Source organism: Cyphomyrmex costatus, unplaced genomic scaffold (assembly GCF_001594065.2).
Source record: "Cyphomyrmex costatus isolate MS0001 unplaced genomic scaffold, Ccosl1.0 scaffold36, whole genome shotgun sequence".
Lineage (NCBI taxonomy): Eukaryota > Metazoa > Arthropoda > Insecta > Hymenoptera > Formicidae > Cyphomyrmex > Cyphomyrmex costatus.
In genome coordinates this window covers 1,881,011-1,903,189 of record NW_017277774.1, presented here as the reverse complement: position 1 = coordinate 1,903,189, position 22,179 = coordinate 1,881,011, and the positions used below count along the sequence as shown (strand labels likewise).

General features: G+C 43.1%; 1 protein-coding gene across 1 annotated transcript in view; it reads right to left on the bottom strand.

Annotated features, from left to right (window-relative positions):
- The window catches only part of tara (SERTA domain-containing protein 2 taranis), a 49,821-nt gene that overhangs the window by 1,832 nt on the left and 25,810 nt on the right, over positions 1-22,179 (bottom strand). The window contains exon 2 of the mRNA XM_018543127.1: positions 20,906-20,944. Coding sequence (XP_018398629.1) covers positions 20,906-20,944 — 39 coding nt within the window. The remainder of the gene's footprint in view (positions 1-20,905; positions 20,945-22,179) is intronic.

The window sequence follows — 22,179 nt, the reverse complement described above, 5'->3', positions numbered from 1 at the left end:
TAGGCAACAGAGGACGTGACTCAGACGCTCGGCACTCCATCGGGGCGATGGAAAAAGTGACGTCACGCGACTCCTTAGCCCTGCCGGGAAGAAATCATCAGCGGAACGCTGGCGAGCGAGCTGGCTTCAGACTTCCAACAGCAGTTATCTTAGAAATGCTCGCCGGCACTTACGACAAAGAAACCCACAAGCGGGACAAAGAAAAGTTATACCTACTCTTTTTTTTTAATACTTATAATTTTACAAACTGTGAAACGGTCTGATAACGGAGTAGTCATCTTTGTTTAAATAAAAAAAAGGTTCGTATTTTATGTTTTTTTTTTTTTTCCTATCGAGTTTAATTCAACCGAGGAATATCTTTATTGTTGAGCATTATCGATTTCTGTACTTTATTTCTTTGATATTAAAAATCGTATGCGCGTTTTTTCCCTCGAACTGGAAATGAGGTCGAGACATGAACACCGGGATTATAATTTCTCTTCGTCTCGTCGATCGTAGGGCGGGTCGAACTCGCGTGCGTATCTTGGCGCCGCGGACCCTACGAAAGCAGTACCCACGCAGCCGTGGATGATTTACGCGCGTACGAGGTCGCGCGAGTGAAAGTAAGTAAATAATCGTTCCTCCCTCCAAGCCCTTGCTCACCTCGGGAGACAGAGAGACGCGTTTCTCTGCTGGCGCGAGCAAGAACGCGTTCTCGCGAGCGTGAGAAAGAGAGGCTGGGAGGAGGGGGGGGAGTTAGAAGGGTAGTTAGAAGGGGGAGAGGCCGGCGATGACGAAGAGGGGGGGGGGGGGGGATGTATCGCCACGATAGCGTGCTCGGTTGTGCTCGGAGATACCGTGAGATGTCACCAGCGACATGTTTGTCGGCTGGCCGAGTCCACGTGGCCTCCACATGACGTTTGATTTCACGGAAGCAGGATAGAAGAGGGAGAGAGAGAGATACATATATATATATATGTATATACCATATACATATATATTATAACAGAAGATGCTGGGACTATTACTCTGGCTGGAGGCCAGACGAAAAAGCGACGACGATGGTCGCCAGGTCGACCGAAAAGGATAACGACAGTACTCTTCGGTTCCCCGAGCACACAGACGCATGAAATTCAAAATTAAGGAAGAAGACGCGAATCCCTCCCGTCCCCCCTTCTTCGTAATCACGTGATTAATCTCATTACCGAAGTCGATTATCGTCTCTTTGACTTTCGTCGCTCGACTCGATTATAGAGCGAATTGCCACTTACCAAACTTTGATAATTCGCGCAACTTTCATAAATTCACGTTAGAAATAGTTGCGGATATACTATTCCTATTCCGAACGTTTCCAACTCGCGGCTTATCAAATTTGAAGTCTCTTCTTCCCTCTCTCTCTCTCTCTCTCTCTCTCTCTTTTTTTCTTACGAAAAGGGCACGTCTTCCTTTTCACGCAATACATAACTTTTAAAAGTCGGCAACTGCGGAACGAAATTATTTTATAGCGTCTTCTTGACAGTCGGGAGAGTCTTCGACTTGACGCTCGTACGTTTCTTTTTTTCTTTTTGTTTTAAAAAGTTGGAAGTCGTCGATGCGTGGTAGCGTATACGTCTTACTTTTCATAAGTGAGAACTGATAACAGCGGCTGCAAGGTGTTCGTCGTTTCACTATGCGCGCCGTGCGCGGCCAATGAAATATTAAGTTTCATTAATTTTCATATGGTATCCGTGTGTATACCCGCCGCTCGTTCACGATAAAACGAAGCGCCGCGTGGTCTGGGAACGGTTTGCGAGCGAGAATTTCGTGCGCGAACGGGACGATCTAATGGCTCTCGGGAAACAAAACGTCACCGCGTTTCCATCGAACTCCGGCGTCCGCACGTCATTACGAACGCCGCCTCGAGCTGGGCTGATAGCGCGACTCCGTCGGCGGTAGTGGACGATGTGGTGACCAAGCTCTTGTGGCGTATACGATAGACTAGAGACTATAGATAGTAGAGCCAACGTGACGCGCAAATGTACGTTCCCGCTATTGCCGTTCTATTCCGTACGATTTCCGTTATAACCCATAAATCAAGAGCGAAGAAATTCTAAATTCGATAAAATCGAAAAGAGAAGTCGATAAATAAGTAAACTCTCCTTTTTTTCTTCTTCACGATTTCATCTCTCTATCGCGTAATTGCGCGATGTGCGTCAATATACTATTCGAGTTCCGTGAGCTATTTAGCTCCCCGCAATCGAAGCCGTATAAATTTCTGTATATAATTTTATACTCGGCTGAGAGTGACCCAGTTCGTCTTATCAGTCAAGACAAGCAGACTCTCGGGCGGGTAGACTTCAAGTTTGAGCGTTTTCTACTTGCCGCACGCAGTATAGCTACGTTCCTGGCCTGGAACACACACACGAGTGTGTGTGTCTCTCTAGCGGCAACAGCTCGCTCTTACGACCGCGTACATCCGCCGCAGCCGGCCGTAGCGGCCTACTTGGAATATGACTCGCTCGCGGAGATTCTCCTTCCAACAGCGCGACGACGTGGTCAACCGGCCAGCTCGGAGGAACGAGTTCGTGGTGGAATCATCGACGGAGGAAAAAACGATCCGCGGCGCGGATCTAATCTCGCCTTCTAGCGATTCCAGAGAATCGCACGCTAACTCTTTACCGAGCGACTCTTTCTTCTTCTCAAAACTACATTCTTTTTCTAAAAGTGACATTCGCTGCGCGACGGCTCACTTTGCGGATCTATATAAAGATGTTTCCGAGCAAATTGTCAGGCGGATAAATGAAATTATTTCTACGTCGTTCAACGAAACGTTTCGCAAAATCTTTGTTGCCTACGATCTACTGTTTACTTCGCTTATTATAGAACGATATCGAAAACGATATCGTGCGTGCTCCACGCCGATAAATTATGCCTCGCGAATAATGCGAATCGTCGAAACGATTCACAAATTTCAAATCACGTCGAGATTCATGCGAAACGAGGGAATCTCGATACGTCGTGGAAGTGCGTTGGGAGATAAACTCGCGAGAACGAGGGTGTATACGCGTAACGTGGGTTAATAATTTCGTCGATCGGTGAGAAACTTGCTCGTTGTCTCCCGATTACCCCTCCCGCCTCACGAGGAGTAGTACTCGGGGGGTATGTACTTGAAAATTTCGGCGAAACTCGGCGAATGGGACGCGCGCGCGCGCGCTCGACTGTGGATGCGGCCGTAATCTCCGGCGTCTCCTCCTCTTACGTGCGATATTTGCGAAGCGTGACCGGGCACTTGTTGAATCGACAACGGGAACGGGAACAAGAGGAGAACCTAGGGGGGCGAGGGAGAAAGGAGGCGCGAGAGGGACAGAGAAAGAGAGAGAGAGAGAGCAGGGCAAAGCGTGTATAGTGCGGGAGAAAGGGGCTGGAGAGACGGATGGACGGTTAGAGGTAAGATGGTTATGGAAAGAGGAGGAAGGAAGCGCAGGGGGATGAGGGACAGGACGGAGAGGTACACAAAACGTGGGAGGAGGGTGACCGCGAAAGAGGGTTAGGGGTGATTGAGGAGGTCGCGAGGGTGAGGCGACGCACAGATGGGACAATAGGGCAGAGGTAGGGGGGAGGAAATACACTCTGGGAAGGATTAGTTGTATGTGGCGATAATACGCGGTTCTTAACCGGCCGTAAATCAGAGTTGAGAGAGAGCCGCCACGCCCCGCGACGCTCCTTTTCCACTTGTGAAATCCTCGCGGCTTGCATCTCGTTTGTAAACCTCGCGGCCACGCGTCTATCGGCAGGGGTTAATGTCGGAGGGCTTAATACGAGGGTATCGCTCCCGCGATTAAAAGGAAACGACATCGTAATGCGTCCCTGATATCCGATTCCTTTTACTTGTGACGTATCAATGTAAGGGGAAGGGACAGTTCCGCTGAGGAGTATCTGAAGATTCAGCTATAGATCTAAATATAATTTTATTGGATTATCAAAATAATTATGTAGGACGCTCAAACTATAGCGCTAGAATGTCCAAACCACGCGTTTTGCCGCAAATTCGTCGTCCCAAAATTCCATATAACTTTTCCCTGACTTCTCGACGAAATTTAATTCATGATTTTCCTTGCTTTCAACATTTTGAAATTTTTATGGAGTTTCATCCTGATTTAGGAACCGCTAAATATTTTCAGGAAGTAATTTGACACAGCAATGTAAATTACTATTAATGTTACTGATATTGATTAAGCTACTGGTAGTATTCCACAAATACGTCGGTGTGATGTAACGTGTATCAAACTTCTGTAAAATCGATAATTTTATATATAAATTTCCAAAAAAAAACTCCCTGACTGTTTCGTGAATTTCCCTGATCGTTCCTCTGATATTTCCTCGATTTCCAGTTTCGTGGCAATCCGGCAAACTTTTTACAACATTTATTCAGCATGCGTGAGATTTCCACGCGTAATTACTTTCACGATCCAATAAAATTATTTTTAGATTTGTGTATATTTACAATTAAACTTTTAAACGCTTCGCGAAAATCTTTCTTTCCGCGTGTAGGTCGGCTCGCGACCGCTATTTTATACGACGTACATTCCGACGCGTGCACGCGCTTCTTGACTTTCGTACAAGGCTGAAACGATCCTGAGGGCTTCCCCGTGTCACGAACAGTCGTATTCGCGCGGCGCGATCGAACTGCATATATATAACTCACTTCGATATCGATACTCAAGTATAAAGGAAGTCATAGATTCCGCGCGGCAACTTTGACGTCGTGTGATAAAACGACCGGGATTCGCCAGAAGCGAGCAACAGGCGTCAAACGAGTGAGGGAAGAATAACGAAAACACAGGGAATAAAACCCGGCGAACTTTTATCGCGGTTCGAACTCGAGACGAGTGAGTAGGTGGGTAGGTAATACGCGGTAACCCGAGGTGCGTCGCGGGACTTCGATAACCGCATAAATCGTTGGAAGGTACACAAGCGAGGGAGGAATCGTCGCTAAAAGAATTCGTTGGTACAAACGATAAAGGTACGTATATAGGTAACGCATATTGGTAACGCATATTGGTAACGCATTTGGTACGTATATAGGTAATGCATTTAGAAATGGAGGAGCTTCGCGACCAATCCGACCAAAAGTATTACTTATATATAATAATTATAATCCGCGGATGTCGAGAAATAGACATCGAGCAGAAATATAGCGGGTTCACGCTCGGGTTCATGCGATGTAGAGTAAGATATAGATACTTGTGGACAACTGAATGACCGATATGGGAGGCAGAAAATTGAAAATAGCGCGCGAGACTCCTTCGAGGTACGAATCGATATTCGACGTCTACGCAAATGATGTGAGGTAGAGAACATTTAAACTGCGTATAATTTATACGCGTGATTCAAGTGACGACACGATAAGAGCGCCGATAGGAGAGTTTGGAGAGGTTCTAGATCTCACGGAGCGTCAGCGACGAGAGAGCGCTTTCGCTAATGAGCAAGAAATAACGGTGGCGGCGACAGATAAAGCTGTCGACTAGATTGGTCGACAATCGCGCGGCAAGGGATCGGGGACTGGCAAGTACGAAACAAAAGCCAGACGGGTTACAAAAGTTGGGCGAATACGGTGTGCATGTATTGCGAGCCGCTCTCGCGATGCGCGTCCGTCCGTCCGTCCGTTCGTCGGCTGAGAAAGGAGCGTTTTTGTGAACGTGACGCGCGCGTGCGGCAGTGGCGCAAGGTAGTGACGGCGCGCGGCTAGTAAAATCCTAAGTGGAGAAGGTTCACGGTGGATCCGGCTCTGCCGGGCGATGAGGTAATGTTTGCCTCGACTCGGCTCGACTTGACTCGGTGTACGGCCGAGCCGAGTCGAAGCTATCCAACAACTCGTGTGACAGTGCCGAGGTTGGAAATCGCGGCGCCTAGATCTCGTGAATGTTTACCGGCGTCGTCGCTGCGAGATTCACTCCTTTCGCTTAAGGAACCCCCCCATTGTTGTATGCCGCTCAGCTATACGAAAGACTGGTCGGAATTGTTCGCATTGTGTATCTTGAATGGATATACGATAAAAGTTTCTCCAAGTTATAGTTATTTATTAGATTTTCCATTACGAAGCATGCCATCTACCAAGATCATAACATCGTAACAAGATCAAAATTAATTTTAATATCACGACTATATGTAAAGAGATGTTGCATTAATGAATGCTCGAATGCGATGTTAGAAAAAGATCATTTAAGCATTGATTAAGCTTGAATAATATTTATTTGAACGATGTGTGTCTGGTACGTCATTCACGAGTCAAAGTCTGAACCGCATGGCTATGTTCGAAGTATTCAGTAGAAATAGTACATACAATCGTGATTGGATTCATTTTCCATCTTTGGCATATACTTTATTTATTTATTAGTAATATATCAGAACATTTCAGGTTTTTATTTGATTTTATTAATCTTGATTTTTTCATAAAATAACGAAAAATATATAGATATTAAATAAATGTTTAAAACCGTAGAAACTAATTTGCAATTTTTTTATATTTATTATTTAAAAGCAAAAAAATATAGACATAGAAACTTTGAACAAAAAGACATTTGATATAAATATAGTTACGATGAACGTTTCGTTATAATTAATTCATTGATAATTAATTCATACATTGATACTTGAAAAGTATCAGAATACAAAGATTTGATTTTTTAGCTCTTCCATCTATATATCTTTTCTAAATTATTCTTTATTTTTCATCTTCTAAGTAAAGAAAGAAACAACTATACGTCACATGACGCCATCTGAAAACTTAATGATGCTTAAAACGATTGAATCTAATGTTGGATTCACATCGCTTATCTGCTAGCGTATAAACATTTTATAGTTTTCGAACAAAACATTACTTCGAATATTTTGAGAATCGTTAAAATTTTTTTAATTCAATTCATGCGCTTTAATGAATAATTTATACGGAGCTATAATTTTCTTAGAAAATTTAGACTATTTCTTCAACATATACATTATTACGTGCATCGCAGATCTCAGATGATGTCGCTAGAATTAGATAATTTCAACAAATAATATCTTCAAATTTAACATACATTACAACGTGCGCAGAGCCTGAGAAGGGATTAAATTCTCAAAAGAATTATCTTCTTTGTGCAGAGGCAACTCAAAAAAACCCGCAATTATCGTTAAATTATATCGTTGTTGCAGCGAATTATGTTTATACTTTTCAAGTCACTATAACGCCAGAAGTCGCCTCTCTTGCCGGCCCTGCCGACAAACGCGCTTCGAAGGCTGAGTCGGCCGAGAGACCAGTCGTTGGTAGATAAAAGTAGTCAGTGTATATGTGACGCTTATGTGTGTATGTATGCGCTTGTTGCCGTTGATATCGGCGCGGTGACGCGCGCACTCACGATGAAACGAGCACGAGCGCGCCGATAGCGTATACCTCCTATATGTGTATATATATATTATATATATTATATATACATATATATACACACACACACACGCGCACGAATGAGCGTGCATGAGTAATGCTGCGCGTACGTGTGCGTGCGTGCGTATGTGTGTGCGGCGCGCGAGAGAGCTGAATTTTCTGCGCCGCGCACACACGACGTCGGAGCGACGTTGGCGCGCCACGGTGGTCATGACAGCATGACGTCAACCGGCCGTGTGTTATTTTCGAAAGGGGACTCGACGGTGGCGGCGCCGCGCGGAGAAATTGCGAAGCGGCGAAAACAGCCGGAGCACGTCGCTATCGGGCGAAGGAACAACGAGGCGAGCTTCGGGCGATGTGAGCAAGCAGGCAAACGAGCGAGCGAGCGAGCGAGTGGAATATGTCGAAAGGACTCGCTTGGTTGCGTCTTGCGTGGATGGAAAGTATTTTTATTAAGACACGTAAATCGCCACGATGAGAGCGAGTTACGAGAATGCCGCTTTACGTAAAATAGTAACGAGCTTTTTTTTTTTTTTTTAAACACGCATTCATTCCCTCGCCTCGCGAACATTATGATTATGAAAAGGCTTTGCAGAGTATATCGGTTTACTTTTTTCTCCACCTTTCTTACCCTTTTATTCTTTTGTTATTTTTGACGATATCTTAAATTATCATTATCTCTCTCTCTCTCTCTCTCTCTGACTTTAATTTAGTATATTTCGTGATTAGATTTTACGATCTTATTATCTTAATTATGGTTACATATTTGGTTTGATTATCTAAGAAACTTGTTTTTATACTGTTAAAAATTTAATTCTTAAAAAATATAATAATATAAGAAAAGAAATAAAATAATAGCTTCAAGATATATAAAATATACCTTCAACTTGTTGTCTCATTTAGACTAAATGATAACGATTGAAATTATTTCGTATGATATATGTAACAAAAATATCACAATATAAAATATTCGTCTAAAAAGAACGTTACTCTTCCACAAATCTAACTTTCTCTGTCCTCCTCTCCTTTTCTTCGTCTCTCTTGGTACAGAAACTTATTCTATATATCCTGACGTTTCCCTTTCGTCAAGCAATCACGTGCGCGCGACTGGATCGAATGGCTCGATTTGACAAATGTCCTCGGGGATGCGCGATCGGCGGTCTTCGAGTTTTACGTGAACCAGGGTCAAGGTCGAGACGCTATCGCTTCGCCAGATCATCGCGTTAGCTACGCGAAATTTAATTCGTCGACACATTTACATCCACATATTATATTCGTCGATCGAAATGGTCAGGGATACAGAAATCTTTTCTCAGGTACGCGTCGAAAAGGTATATGCGCGACGTTGAAAAGACGAATTTCTTGGCGCTCGGAGACGCCCGAGACGTTGAAGAAATTCGTCGCTATTCTGGAGGCTGACCCAAACGACGACGAGTTTAGCCGAGTAAAGTCCGCGGCAGATTAGCCACGCGCTATCGCAACGAGCGCGCGCGTGGATAAGATTGTGCGCCGCTCCGCGCCGCGCCGGTCGACCGGCTTCAGGCTTCAAGGACTCCGCTTGTTCAAGGCGGTTAAGACGTCAAGACGAAATTTCACGACGAGACTCCCGGTTGCCGAACACGCGACCTGTTTCGCACAGCGGCGGCCTGCGTGAAAATAATCTGCGACAAATAAATATATTTCACGATAAATCATATTTGATTTAATTTAATGGTAAAACATTTTATCCACGTATAAGAAAAGTCTACATATAAATCGCCCCGTCAGTTTTCATTTAGAAATTCATGTGCGTATGATTTGTATATTATTTATACCACGTGTTTCGATCTTTGGACTCTGTTTCTTTACGCGAAATGAACTTTTCGTCGAGTTTATTTAACACAAGATTCTATGCATTATTAATTTCGCGATACTTTATTATTGTATGCATATTATTAAGTTTCCGTGCGATACTTTATATTATATATTGTATGTACATAAATAATACACTTCCGATCGAAAATTGATTATTTCGAAGGAATTCTTTCCCTCGTCGCGAAGAGAAGTTTCCGTTAAAAGAGTCTACAGAAAGTTTGGCCGGCCTTTTTCGGCAACGCGCGGCCGTACTCCCGGCCGAAAACGGCGCGCGGATACGTCATCGGGCGCAAAACGTGTGCGCGAGATTCTACGACGTTTCATCCCCCGAGGGATGACGGGCACGTGTACGAATCGGCGGTCGCAGGGATGCCGAGCGGGACGAGGTACACGAGGGGGTTATTCCGATGCGTCTCGGCGGTAACTATCCAATAGGCGACGCCGACCCACTCATTCACTCCTCCAACAACCCCCGAGGCACCCCGCGCGATACCTACGAAAGCGCGTAGGCGATCTCTCCCGCACGTAGGTAGGTATACGCGCGCCCTTGCCTCGCTCGCGCTATGTAATGTACATAACGCGCGTATATATGCCTTCCGACTGGTAAATACCCTACCCTATATACGAAGCGGGGAAGAGAGAGAGAGAGAGAGAGAGAGAGAGAGAGAGAGAGAGCCTACGCGCCAGTCGGGCCTACATTAGGGGATGAATAAAGGAAGGTCGCCGAAAACGGAGGGTCGGCTCCCCTGGTCCCCAGTGCCTCTCATTCGTATACGTGGATCCGTTTTCATTATCGCAGCTCGTTCCAGAAAGTTTTCCACGCGCGTTTTCGGAAAAGACCTATCGCGATACTCTCGTCTTCTACGCTGTGAACTTAAAATTCTACGTGTCGTTGTGATATCGAAAATTTAAGTTTCTCTACGTATTCAAATATTAGTTATATTTATCTATTTTTATGTCATGTTATTGTTAAAATGTGTACTGCATTTTATTATTATATATGTGTGTGTGTGTGTGTGTGTGTGTGTGTGTGTGTGCGGGTATTTAGTTCGGTTATTCATTAAAAAATAATATTACAATTAAAACAATAGAATTGATAATATCGCGGCTAGGATCAGCCAAGAACACGTGGCTTCTTTGCGTAAATCAAACTGAGCGCCTCTGATATCATCTACAGGGGCGCACGACATCTGCGGTGTCCTGAACGAAGGGTCCTACCCCGAAAATCGAGGAATTGGGTGGGGATCGGAAGCGGGAGGGAAGGCCACGAGAGAAAGAAAGCGGACGAGAGAGGGAATGAAAAACTCGTGGACGGAAAATTGAGAAATGCGAGAGGGGGAGAAGGCGAGCGCGGAGGCGAGTGAGAGAGAGAGAGAGAGAGGGGGGGGGGGGGGGAGGAGGGAAAGACATTGTGTCGGGGAATCCTCTCGAAATAAAGCAATGGAAAACGTCACGTTGTCGTTAATTGGTCCATGCCGGTTTTATAGGAGAGTCAAAGGTTTCCGCGCATCTCCCGCACTTCGCGATGTCTCAATTTGTTTCGACGACGACATTTCGATCGTAGATCTTACACGGCGAACGTATCTAGCCTGCCAGATAAAAGCGACGCAGCGCGAATTTGATTCATAAAGTATAATACTATGAAAGATTTAGTGTAATCAATAGCGGTTTCTTTGATAAAACTTTACGGTAAATATTTGATGACATTATAACTGTATAACTATTTTCCAATGTATAAGTTGCTCATCGCAAAGAATGTTAGAAATTCAGAGATTAAATATATATGTATGTATATTAAGTTTAAATTTGAAGGTAATAATAAACATTCCGATAAAATCGAAGCGATATATTTAGCGAGCAAAAATGAACTTGGCTCATCCAGAGTAATCCGAGTGTTAGGGTAAACTCCCCTTTATTCTATCGAAAATTCAAATAACTTGATGGACGCATCCGTGCGGGCATCACAGTGCACGCACACCGTGCATACGCATGCACGCACGTATATACACGGATATGGCCGTATCTTCGGCCGTGTGGGAAAGCAGAGACGCACGCGGCGGCTGAAAAAGGGGGCCATATGTCGGGCAATGGCGGGCACCCCTTGCGCGCGTGGGAGTGCCAGCGGGGATACGTATATATACACGCCACTCTCCCTTTCCGATACATTTTTTGCCTCGCGCCGGATTTTTTTAGCGCGGCGTCTTCCTGCTTACGCGCGTATGACGCGGCGTCGACCTCCCTCTTTTCACCCTCCGGCCCCCGCGAACCACCCCCGAAGCCAGCCCCTCTCTCCCCTGGAGAGCTCGTCTCGGTCGCGCTTCAATGTTCGTCACCCGACGTCATGTGGAGCGCGAAAGGTTTTTATTTCAAATATTTTCGATTTCGATGAAGTGACTTCGTCGATGGACCCGTCGATCTATGAATGGAACGCTGCGCGATCGGTCACGTTGAAATTGTGAAGCGGGGTGTACCACGCGAGAGATACCATACTCAGCTATTGAATATATTTATGCTTATATGTCCAATGATATACGAAGTAGGTATTTTATAGATATTAGGTGCTCTCTCTCTCTCTCTCTCTCTCTCTCTCTCTCTCTCTCTCTGTCAATCTCTCACAAATTCTTTAATAAATTTTAATAAATCTTTTTTTCATGTAACAAACACAGAAACTATTCAACTTTTAAACGTGTACCGTATCGATTTGAAATCATTCACGAATAAAGAGTATAAAGTATCACTATTAAATTGTGGTGATAAATGTTGAATAAAATAATAAGTATCCCGCGCGAAACTTCCACTTGTCTTGCTCAACAATAGTACGACTAATAAATAAAATCGAGGAATACCCCGAGTGGTTTTGTATGCGAACGGCGAAGTTAAAATAGTACATCTAAAGTCCAAGTTAAGATAAAGCAAAACGAGCAAGGGAGGAAAGAAAGGAGAAACGAGAGAGGAAAGAAGGGAGAACGAAGCGAGAAGGGCAATATGTGTGCGTACGTGAGCGCGCGGAACCTGTTCGCGTCTGACGAGTGGGCGCGCGGGATGAACTTTACGATGTCCGTAGGACACTCGAAAGAGAAAGAAAGAGAGAGAGAGAGAGAGAGAGAGAGAGAGAGAAAGAGCAGGAAAAGGACAAGTGGACAGTTCGGACATAGCAGGTGCCAGCTGGTCAACAATGAACACGCGTCTCGGTTTGCGCATACGTGAACGCTTTCTACTTACGAGAGTGATAAATCGAAGGATGCGCCGAATTATGAAGAGTTTATGTGGTCGATGAGCGAAACTCGTCATAGGTGTATCTATATATACACAGTATATATATATATATATATACCCGATATCGCTGTTTGATTTTAGCGAAGAGAATATAAATAGCACACAGAACGCTTGCGGAAAAACATTACAAAATTTATTTCGCTATAAAAATGTTACGGATACGTGAACTTAGTTGTGAAATTAAACTGAACTACGATTACTCGATATTTTTCAAAACTAAATTTCCTTTAGATCTCTGTGGTTTTCTCCCTATTTCTCTTTTTTATTTTTATAATATATAATTCACGTATTTTTCTGTATTCTCCTTTTGCCATGCAGAAACATGTTTGATTCGCATTTTATCAAAGCTATGCATTATTCGTACAAATTAGTGGTGGACTTCTTCTTTTGTATTAGTCACGTAGTCAGACAAAAAACTTCCAAGAATTTTGAGAAAGATGCGTGTCGGAAAAATTTACTATACTTTGCCGTCTTTTATCTACTTGTGGAGCCTGGGTATAGTTGGGGATACCTGGGCCCAGGTAGGAAATGCGGATGATCGTTGTGCTTGGGTCACAACGCTGTGTGCTGCCTTGACGAGGGTCGGACATAAGGGTGCGTGTGGTACGTTTCGAAGAGTCGGCAGTAAAATCCAGGGATTCTCATTTAAGCTTTCAATGGTGGGAATGAAATATAAAAGTAATACTTTAACGTCAAAAAGTTATGTGAAACATAAGTTATTTTTAGAAAAAGCTACTTTACAAATTCTGGATAAAAGGTAGACAGATAGTTAGCTTTACAAATATTTAAAACGTGTTTTTATATTGTGATATATAAATCGATACGTTTTTCTTTATCCAAGGAAAAGAGAAAAGCTTTCAGAAAATTGTAATTAATGAAACAATATGTTAATGTTTGCATTTCGAAAATTGTATTTACCGTATAAACATGTGGGTGGGTTAATGAAAATGATCAACATGTAATAGTGTATGAACAATAGTATCCTAAGGTTGAGATATACTATATCGGAGGCTGCGGGACCAGGTCGGATTTAGGTTCAGGGTATAGTCGACCCTACATACACTACCCGAAGGGAAAAAGGACGATTGGAGGGTTGGAGCCTTTTATGTCGAAGGGTCCCCGGGTACGATATCCTTTTTGTTCGGATCGTCGAAGCGGCAGCGGAAAAAGTTCTTTCAGTATCGAGTAAGCCTGCCCGTTCCTACGAATTGCGCAGGACGTCCAGCTGGTTGATTGTTTTGTCGTCGACATTTCGCACTTTTGTGCATAGCTATACTAATTAGTTAATTAGATCTAAAAATATCTCGAGGAGTTATATAATACTTTTGTATCATGAAAATGTAAAATCATTAAGATAATAAAGTCTTATTATATACGAATTTATACAAATTAAAAAGCTAACTTAGGAAAGGTATTTTACGGAAAGTTGTCAATTATATATATTAGATCGAAAAAAAGTGTAGCGTTACTTTATTTTTATCATGTCTACATGTTAAAAAAAAAATACTGACAATTATATCATTCGCGACAGAGTAAATTTTCAGTTTTAAAAGTTTTCTGTTTTCTATTTCTTTTAATTATGATGATTTTTAACAAAATTATGAACAATCAAAGTCAAAATGCTCCTTTATTTAATTCGCGATATAACTCATTGTCAGTAATAAAAAGAGGATCGTAAAAGAAATTATTTTGTAAAAGGAAAATTTAAGCTTTCACATGTTAGAAAGTAATAACAAATTTTTACAAGGTTTTTTGGGTACAGTCTCACAAAGTGAGAAGCACATTTCTCATTTTGTGTTCAGCACGTAGTTTTTTATACGTCCAAATTATTAAACAGGAATTATAAAAAAAAAACAGTTTCAAAAGTAGAGCCTTTTCTGAACTCAAACTTCGTTTATTTTTAACGAAGTTACAGCCGCTTGAAATTTTGAAATTCGTAATACTACAAACTTTTGTTCCAATCCAATATTTCATTTACAATATTTTAATTATCAAGATATATTTTCCCACATTTAACGTATATAATAACAAAGATATAATAGTAAAAAGAATGGTAAACACTAATAAGAAACGGAGGAAAAGACGAAAAAAGAATTTGAGAAAATAAAAATTTTGAAAAATGTTTATAAAAAATTTCGAAATCTATATAAGAGCACAAACAAGCTTAAGACGCAGATTGTGTTCCGTTTTCACGTTCACGTGCTGTAAGCATCATATCATTCTTGCTGTCTATCAAATATTGGACAAAGACAAATGATATTTACAAACGCTGTGAATACAAAACAGAACGCGTCTCAGGTTCGTTTGTACTCCTATAGATTTTGAAAATTTCTAGTTTTCAAAGTTTTTAAAAAATCACCGTCCTAAGTCCTGTCTAATATTCGTTTTCTAATTTATTCAAATTCTTTTCGCTTATTTTTTTTCTCAACTTTTTATTTTAAAAATATATATTAATTGAGTAAATGAAACATCGGATTGGAACAAAAGCTTATTTCAAAAATTCGTAAACAGGACTTTTCGACATAATAGGCTTCAACCTTCATTCTCTTTTCAACTAGAAAGTATGGGCAATATAAACAGAGAAACTTTCTGCTGAATATCAGAATACAGTTTCTGATTGGTTGAAATCTGTTCCTTTTGTCCCTATGTACTAAACGTATCTAATGTTTTTCTTAGGCTTCAAAAAAAATTTCTTAAAACTGGTAGAGTCTAGATTGAGATTTACACTGACAAGTTTTTCTGTATCGTTCTTTTTAGTTCAAAGAATCGTTTTCAGAGAAGAATCGTTTTGAGTTCTGTTCGAATATAATGCAAACTTATTTCAAGTAAAACAATAAAGTTTATAAAAATTAATTAAATTAAAATAATAAATATATATCTGCTACAAATTTTGAGGATCCACAATTTGCTGAATTCATACAAAATTGTAAAGTTAAATAACATGTGAAAAGGAAGGAACTAAAGCTATTCGCGTCTCAATGAATGCTATTTTCACAAGTTTTCCTCAACTAAACTTTCCAAACTGCCAGATTTCCGAACATCGCAAATCCATTAAACAGTTCAAAGTATCGTTGACTTTTGGAATTATAAAAGTTATTTGAATCTCTGAGCGTGTCAAATGTTTCGACTTTAAACTCTATTCGTAGCTTGACCATACAATTCGTTCGAGCTCTACTTTTAATTCCTAAATCTACGTAATGACACACATGAAGAGATACGCGTGTTGCATTTTAAACTATACACTCATCGGTATATACTGGAAAACTCCTCGAGATCGAGGAGAGAGTAGAGACAATTGCGAGAGTATCCCGTAAGTGACGGGAGGAACGTAATGAAAATCCTACGAGATCCTCTCCGAGCCGTCCAACGACGGAACAAAGCAAGAGAAAGACTTTACTGTTAGGCGACTCTCGAGATGATGCGCGCGAGTCGTATTGCCGGTCGCAGCGAACGAGCGAACGAGCGACCGCGCCTGGCTATTCCTTCGATCGGCGAGCCAAGTCATCCAGCTAGCCTAGCTAGCTAAGTACGCTAGCTAGTCGGATCGGAGAGCCTGCTGGGTTGGGTGTTGGTGAAAGGTGTGGCCGCATTAGCCACACGAGAAAAGGAGAATACAATATTCTAGCCGTAGCGCGTAGCAGCGCGAATATTCACCGACGATGAGCGCGTCGGGATGACGAGGACGACGACGAGGAGTGTAATTGCTCTCGTCCTGGTGTCTACCTCCTCTTCGTCGTCGTCATCCAACGCAATATCGTGGTAGGCATGCCGCAGCGTGGAGTAGAGAGAGAGAGAGGAGAAAGGGGGTGGGAGCGAGACGCGGAGACATCGGCTGAAAAAAACGTCGGCATACAGGTGGTCGGCAGCGAAACGATCGGAGAGTACCGCTTAATGGGATTCAACGACCTCCGTACGCTCGTTCGGACGGATCTAGGAGTATCGGCCTGTATCAGCCTCTATATCGTCCGCTTGCCGATCTCGCCGACACGTCAAGGCGCCTCTCTATTTACCCCCGATCGATCGCGCCCGCGTCGCCAATATTTGGAACGGACGAATATTAACCGTGAAAATGAGAATTTCCCTGTTTGTCGGGGAGAGACAAATCGTCACATAGCAGTCGATATAAAGTTCAGATCACGATTAATCGCGTGCTGTATCTGAAATTATCAATCGACGGAGACGCGAGTACTCAAACTTAAATAGGCTGTACTTCAAATTTTCACTCGAGTATCAGACACAGGAGTGTAAGATAATGTCGAACGACAAAAGAGAAAGATAATACATATATCCCGTCGAATGTTCGTTAAGTCAAGGTCAATTTCGAATTTAGAGAGGAAAGGAATCGGACGGAAGTGCGCAACGGTCTCTCTCTCTGTAAATTCTATGTCGATAGATATCGCGTTCGTTCCGAGCGAACGATTCGCGCCGTTCGACTTAGTTGCACCGCTTTTTCTATAAGGACGATCCGCAAGCTCCATCGCTAGGCGAGTCGCGCGAGAAATCGGCGAAATTCCCGCGGAGGGAATGAGATTTTTCGCGTCATAAATTCCTGCGGGAGGCGGGCGATCGAAGATCTTGGCCCGTAGCGGTACCGTCCTTGCCCGATCGCCTCGAGCTACGCTGGCCCTGACGCGTTGGTAACTGTTCCCGTATCCTGTCCCGACTATTCCTGACTAGCAGAGAGCGTCCGGTATGCCGCGCGAGCGAGCGTGCGACTCTCGAAATCGCACGCTCAAAATGGCGCGCCTCAACATAATTATCGAATTGCCGCGCGCGCGATTGCATTGAACGCCATTTAATATCCATAAAGTCATCTATATACGGGGTGTCCTAAAACTGCGTCGACAAATATCTCAAAGGCAGTACTTCGACGCTTCAAGACGACGAGTTTAATACGAAAATGCCAAGGCCGCGATAGTTTTCAAACGCTAAGAGTTTAAAAATTATACGAATGACGAGACTGGAATTTCAAGCGTTCAGGGAATAGCAAGATGAAGCAGGGTGCTCTTCCTCTCGAACTTCATACCTTTGATAATAGCAAAATTCAGGACCTTCACACCGATCATCTTGCCATTTCCCAAACGCGCGAAATTCTAGCTCTATCATTCGTAATTTTTCAACTCTTCGTAGCCTCGACAATTTTGTATTAGACTTCTCGTCTCAAGATGTCACAAAAAATCTCTGTCTCTAAAATAATTATCGTCAGTTTCGGAATACCATGTGTATATTCCCTTTGTACAAAGTTAAAATAAAACTATCCGAGACGCGGCAAAAAGAAGCGCGTACCATTGTTCGTGTAACACGATACACGTCGCTCCTTCATCGAAATACCTAATGTCCCTAGGAGGTAAAAGTCTGGTCAATCTTGTCCTATTTCCGACAAAAAACGGCGGAACCAATTCGGACGATGGCTGAGCATGTGAAAAAATTGAAAAGTACGTGAAACGCCCTGTACAGTCGTGTAAATACTCGTATACGTTACACAAACTAGAGTTAAGATCGGCCAGACTCTCTTACTTCTGGGGACTCTAGAAATATCCAAATATGTATCGCGAAGCGTCGGAAGTGACGGAAGTGCGAGGGTGTGCGTGTAAGTCATGTGATCGTACGAACGAAAAATTGATACTCGATTCGAATCTGGCGCTGAAACAAACACTCGCGGGGCCGGCCTCGTGCGTTCCGCGGCTAACCGCACGTTCGGCACGTACGAGTTGTCCGACACCATCCGAACATTATACATCCCAAGTATCCGCGACGGCAATCGCAGCTTTGGATTTACGAGTGTCAGCCGCGGCGCGCTAGGACAGCAAGATATCGGAGGGAGGAGGAGGAGGAGGGGGGAGGAGGGGCCCTGGCCTGGGTGGTTGCTGACGGAGCCGGTGGCATCGGGGTCGCGGGATGCTACTGCGGTACGAAAATAAAATCCGTCTCGCCGTTGCGCGGAGAGAGAAATCCGTTGATCGCGCGCGCAGCCAAGATTCGAGACCCGCGATGCTCCGGTAGAGATATACGTGACTTTCGTAGATATAATATCAGCACTCTTATTCAACACTTTCCGGTGACCATCCCCCCCCCCCCCCCCCGATGAGGCCCACGTGTTGTTTCGTGAAGCTCGTTCGAGCAACATTTGACGCTCTCTCTAAAGCTTTTGGAGCGAATTGGACACTCTGAAGAGAGTGAGATATCAATGTTAAAGAGTGATAATTGAGCCGCTGTTTTTCAAAACTGGCTCAATTTTCGCTCGTTAGAGGAAGGTTCCACTCGAAAAAGTACTCTTTAAATACAATGAATTCGATAATCATCTTAATTCGAAAATTAATAATAATCAAGTGTCATAAATACCTGAGAAAAATATTAAATTTCTTATGGAATATCTATACTTTTTAAAACGTTAGCATTTTACGCATAGCAGTTTGAGAAATTGTTAATTATAAATGATATAGTTCTTAACAGGTTTTCTTCTTTAAAGAGCTCGTTTCCGAATTAACAACGCACTTTAAGCACCTCGAGATTTCGTACGACTCGATCAAGGACCAGATGAATTAAAAAACGAGATTTTAAAAGCTTTTGTTTCAAGAAAGTCGACACTGTATACCGAGCGCGGCGAACATAACATATACATAGGGATAACTGCGAATATATAAATGATGAAATTTGACATACACGTCCTTTTCACAAGCGTATAATAATAACAAGCAAACGGCTGTCGCGATGATAGAAGAGAGCCTGCGATACACCTCGTCCGTCAAGTTTACGCTCGAAAGTCTACAAATACATCAACTCATGGAGAGAAGCTAAATAATTTCTGTTTTGCAAAAAGCACGGGGGCACGACCGGACAAATTTGTCCGATGTTTTACCGGCGCGAAAGTTTCGCGGAACGGGAACGTGACAATTCGTCAACGTGATTTATAAATTCGTCCTGGCAAACACGCTGTGCGGCGACCAGGAAACTCCGCCCGAAATGATTATGATGCGCGTTCGCTAAGCGCGCGGATAAAAAACTCCGTCGCGGCACGTAGAAGTGGACAGAGATCCAGCATCTTGACGTGTATAAGACATTAAAATTCTTGCGGAGGAAAAAAGATCGAAACGGTATGAGAGAAGTCCTAGGCTTCTTCGATGCGACGCACAGCTCTTCGATGCCGCGCTCAAGGCTATGTCGCAATGACGTGTGGTAGCGTCATCGATATCGCCGTCCAGCTCAGCGGAGGAAGATACGAGAGCCAGAGAGTGGCAACAGCAACGGCAGTGGTAAATGCGACGTGGACGACGTCGACGACGAGGACCGGCTCTGCCGCGCTGTTACTGTTATTTTTAACCCGACGCCGACGCGCCGAGTCCGTAGTCTAAAACCGCGTCTACCCTCCCTTCGCGTCCTCCTCGTCTTATCCATCGTTCCTCATCATGAGTTTCCTTCTCTCTCTCTTCGGCTTCTTCCTCTCTTCTCTCCTCCTCTTCTTCTTCTTCTTCTTCTCAGCCGAGACGATGGGAGGGTTCACCAAGCGCGCATATTTCGGAGCCTATTTTCAAAGTAACTTTCTATTTCCAAAGTCATAGGACGCCAGTCGGACGTTCGGGCATCTTGAAGATGAGAATCGAGCTTAGAAAGCGCAACAGAGACGCTAAGTTCGTTTTTCCTAAACACGTTATGCGTCGTATCTGCTTTCGAGATGAAATCCATTTCTCGGAAATAAAATATTATGTTGCTATAATATATAGTGGTTTAATGTCATTGTTTCAACGTAATTTTAGATTACAAATTCAAGCGTATTTTATGTTAGAGAGATTATAATTTAGTTGGTTGGTATATCGATGAAAAATTATTATAATAATTTTGAGAAAAATGTAAAATATAAAAAAAATTGTTACACATTGATTGTTTCGCTTCAATTATCCTAATCGAACGATCGATGCGATCAGTTTCTGTGATCGATGGTGCCTAGCTATAATTAGAATTATCGCCCTAATATGGAACCAAACAAAAATGATTGTGTGGTAGATGAAAATGCGAAGAACAAGTCCTTCCAAATTGCACTTTAACATTACAGAGGGAAGTGGAAATATCTCTCGCGATATATTTGGAAAATTCACTACGAATCGACCGGCCTGATGTACTCTTGTTTCCGGTCATTAGCTTTCCATTTGCCGCGCACATTCAGGGCTACCGGCGTCACGCGTGACACAAAAGACAATACAATAGACATGGTCTTTTATTGGAATGTCCCAAATCCATTACTGCACACTTTTTTTTCAATTTTATTCGCAAAAGCATTTATTAATATGAATTTCAGAGCGGAACTTATAAAAATTTATGAACATTAAAAAATGTAAGATTCATACATTTTCATAAATATATGCAAATTTACATAACTATGTTACAAAATTCGCTTACCTTTAGGCCCAAAACATCTTCCCTTTCATTAGTTTTATGCTGAAATCAGAAAGAGGATTTTCAAATTATTCAATCAATTTAATTAATTCAATTTATAAATTAGTATACGTAAAAAATTTTATATTAAATCATCACGACCACAATATAATAATGCATAGATTTACAAAATATGATTCATAATAGCAAGAAACTGAAAGATACAAAAATATATATTACAACTATCTTTCTGCTGTATCTTCTTCTGATTTCTTGTTACTATAAGTTATACTATTAACTAAGTTATATTATTAATTTATTAAAATAAAAATTGTTATATTTGCACACAAAATAATTTATAAATTCATCCTTAACGAGACTAAACATGCGGTACAACGGACGTGTCTACCGCTTTCTCCGCGAATGCGGTCATTGCTGTTGCTATTGTTTGTCGGTGTTAACGTGGAAGATTTTTCGAAAAAATTGTCTTCGGAGAATCCGAGTAAAAGATTATTAAAAAAAAATCAAAGTAACTCGAATGCGGTGCGCCCTGCGCGAACTTAATGACGGTCGATAATGCTCGTCAAATGCCTGTAATACCGATAGTCAGGCCGCGAGAGCGGCGTATACAAAAGCGGCAGGATAGAGTTAGGCCGAGAAACGCTTAAGCCGTGTTGCCTGTCGCGGGAAAATCCGTTTGAAGAGCCAGTTTTCCCGCCAGTCGAGTCAGCAACGTTGCGCGGCGCGGCGAGAGGCGTCGAGAGAAAGAACGAGTCGGTCTGCTAGGCGTCGAGGGAGAGGGGGCGGGGGGGGCGGCGGCGGCGGGTGAGGAAAACGGTGCGGTGGTGCGGGGTAGCGGGGGAGGGGAGGGAGGGAGCGGCGAAGGAACGGGCGGCCAAGGAGAGACGGAGAGAGGCGGCGAAGAAGAAAAAGAGAGAGAGAAGCTCGAAACGTGACAACGCCGCGCTAATGCGTTGTAGACTCGGTTCCGTGCTGATACCCACGCTCCGAGGCCTTTTGCCTCGGCGGGAAGCCGCCGTCGCCGCCGCCGCCACCGCCGCCGTTGCCTCTCGGCGTAGAACGAAATATTTCTACCGGCAGACTTTCTACTCGGCAAGTTGCCGAGGGTTGCCGTGCCGCAACCAGGTTACGACGACGCAACCCAGGGTGGTAGATTCGCGCGCCTCCTCTTAATCCGTGAGGAATGCGCACACCGTATACTCCCTAAGATTCTAGTGTAAGATTCTAGTTTACGGAAATGTGGCACGGAAAAAAAAAAAAAAAGAAAAAAGAAAAAG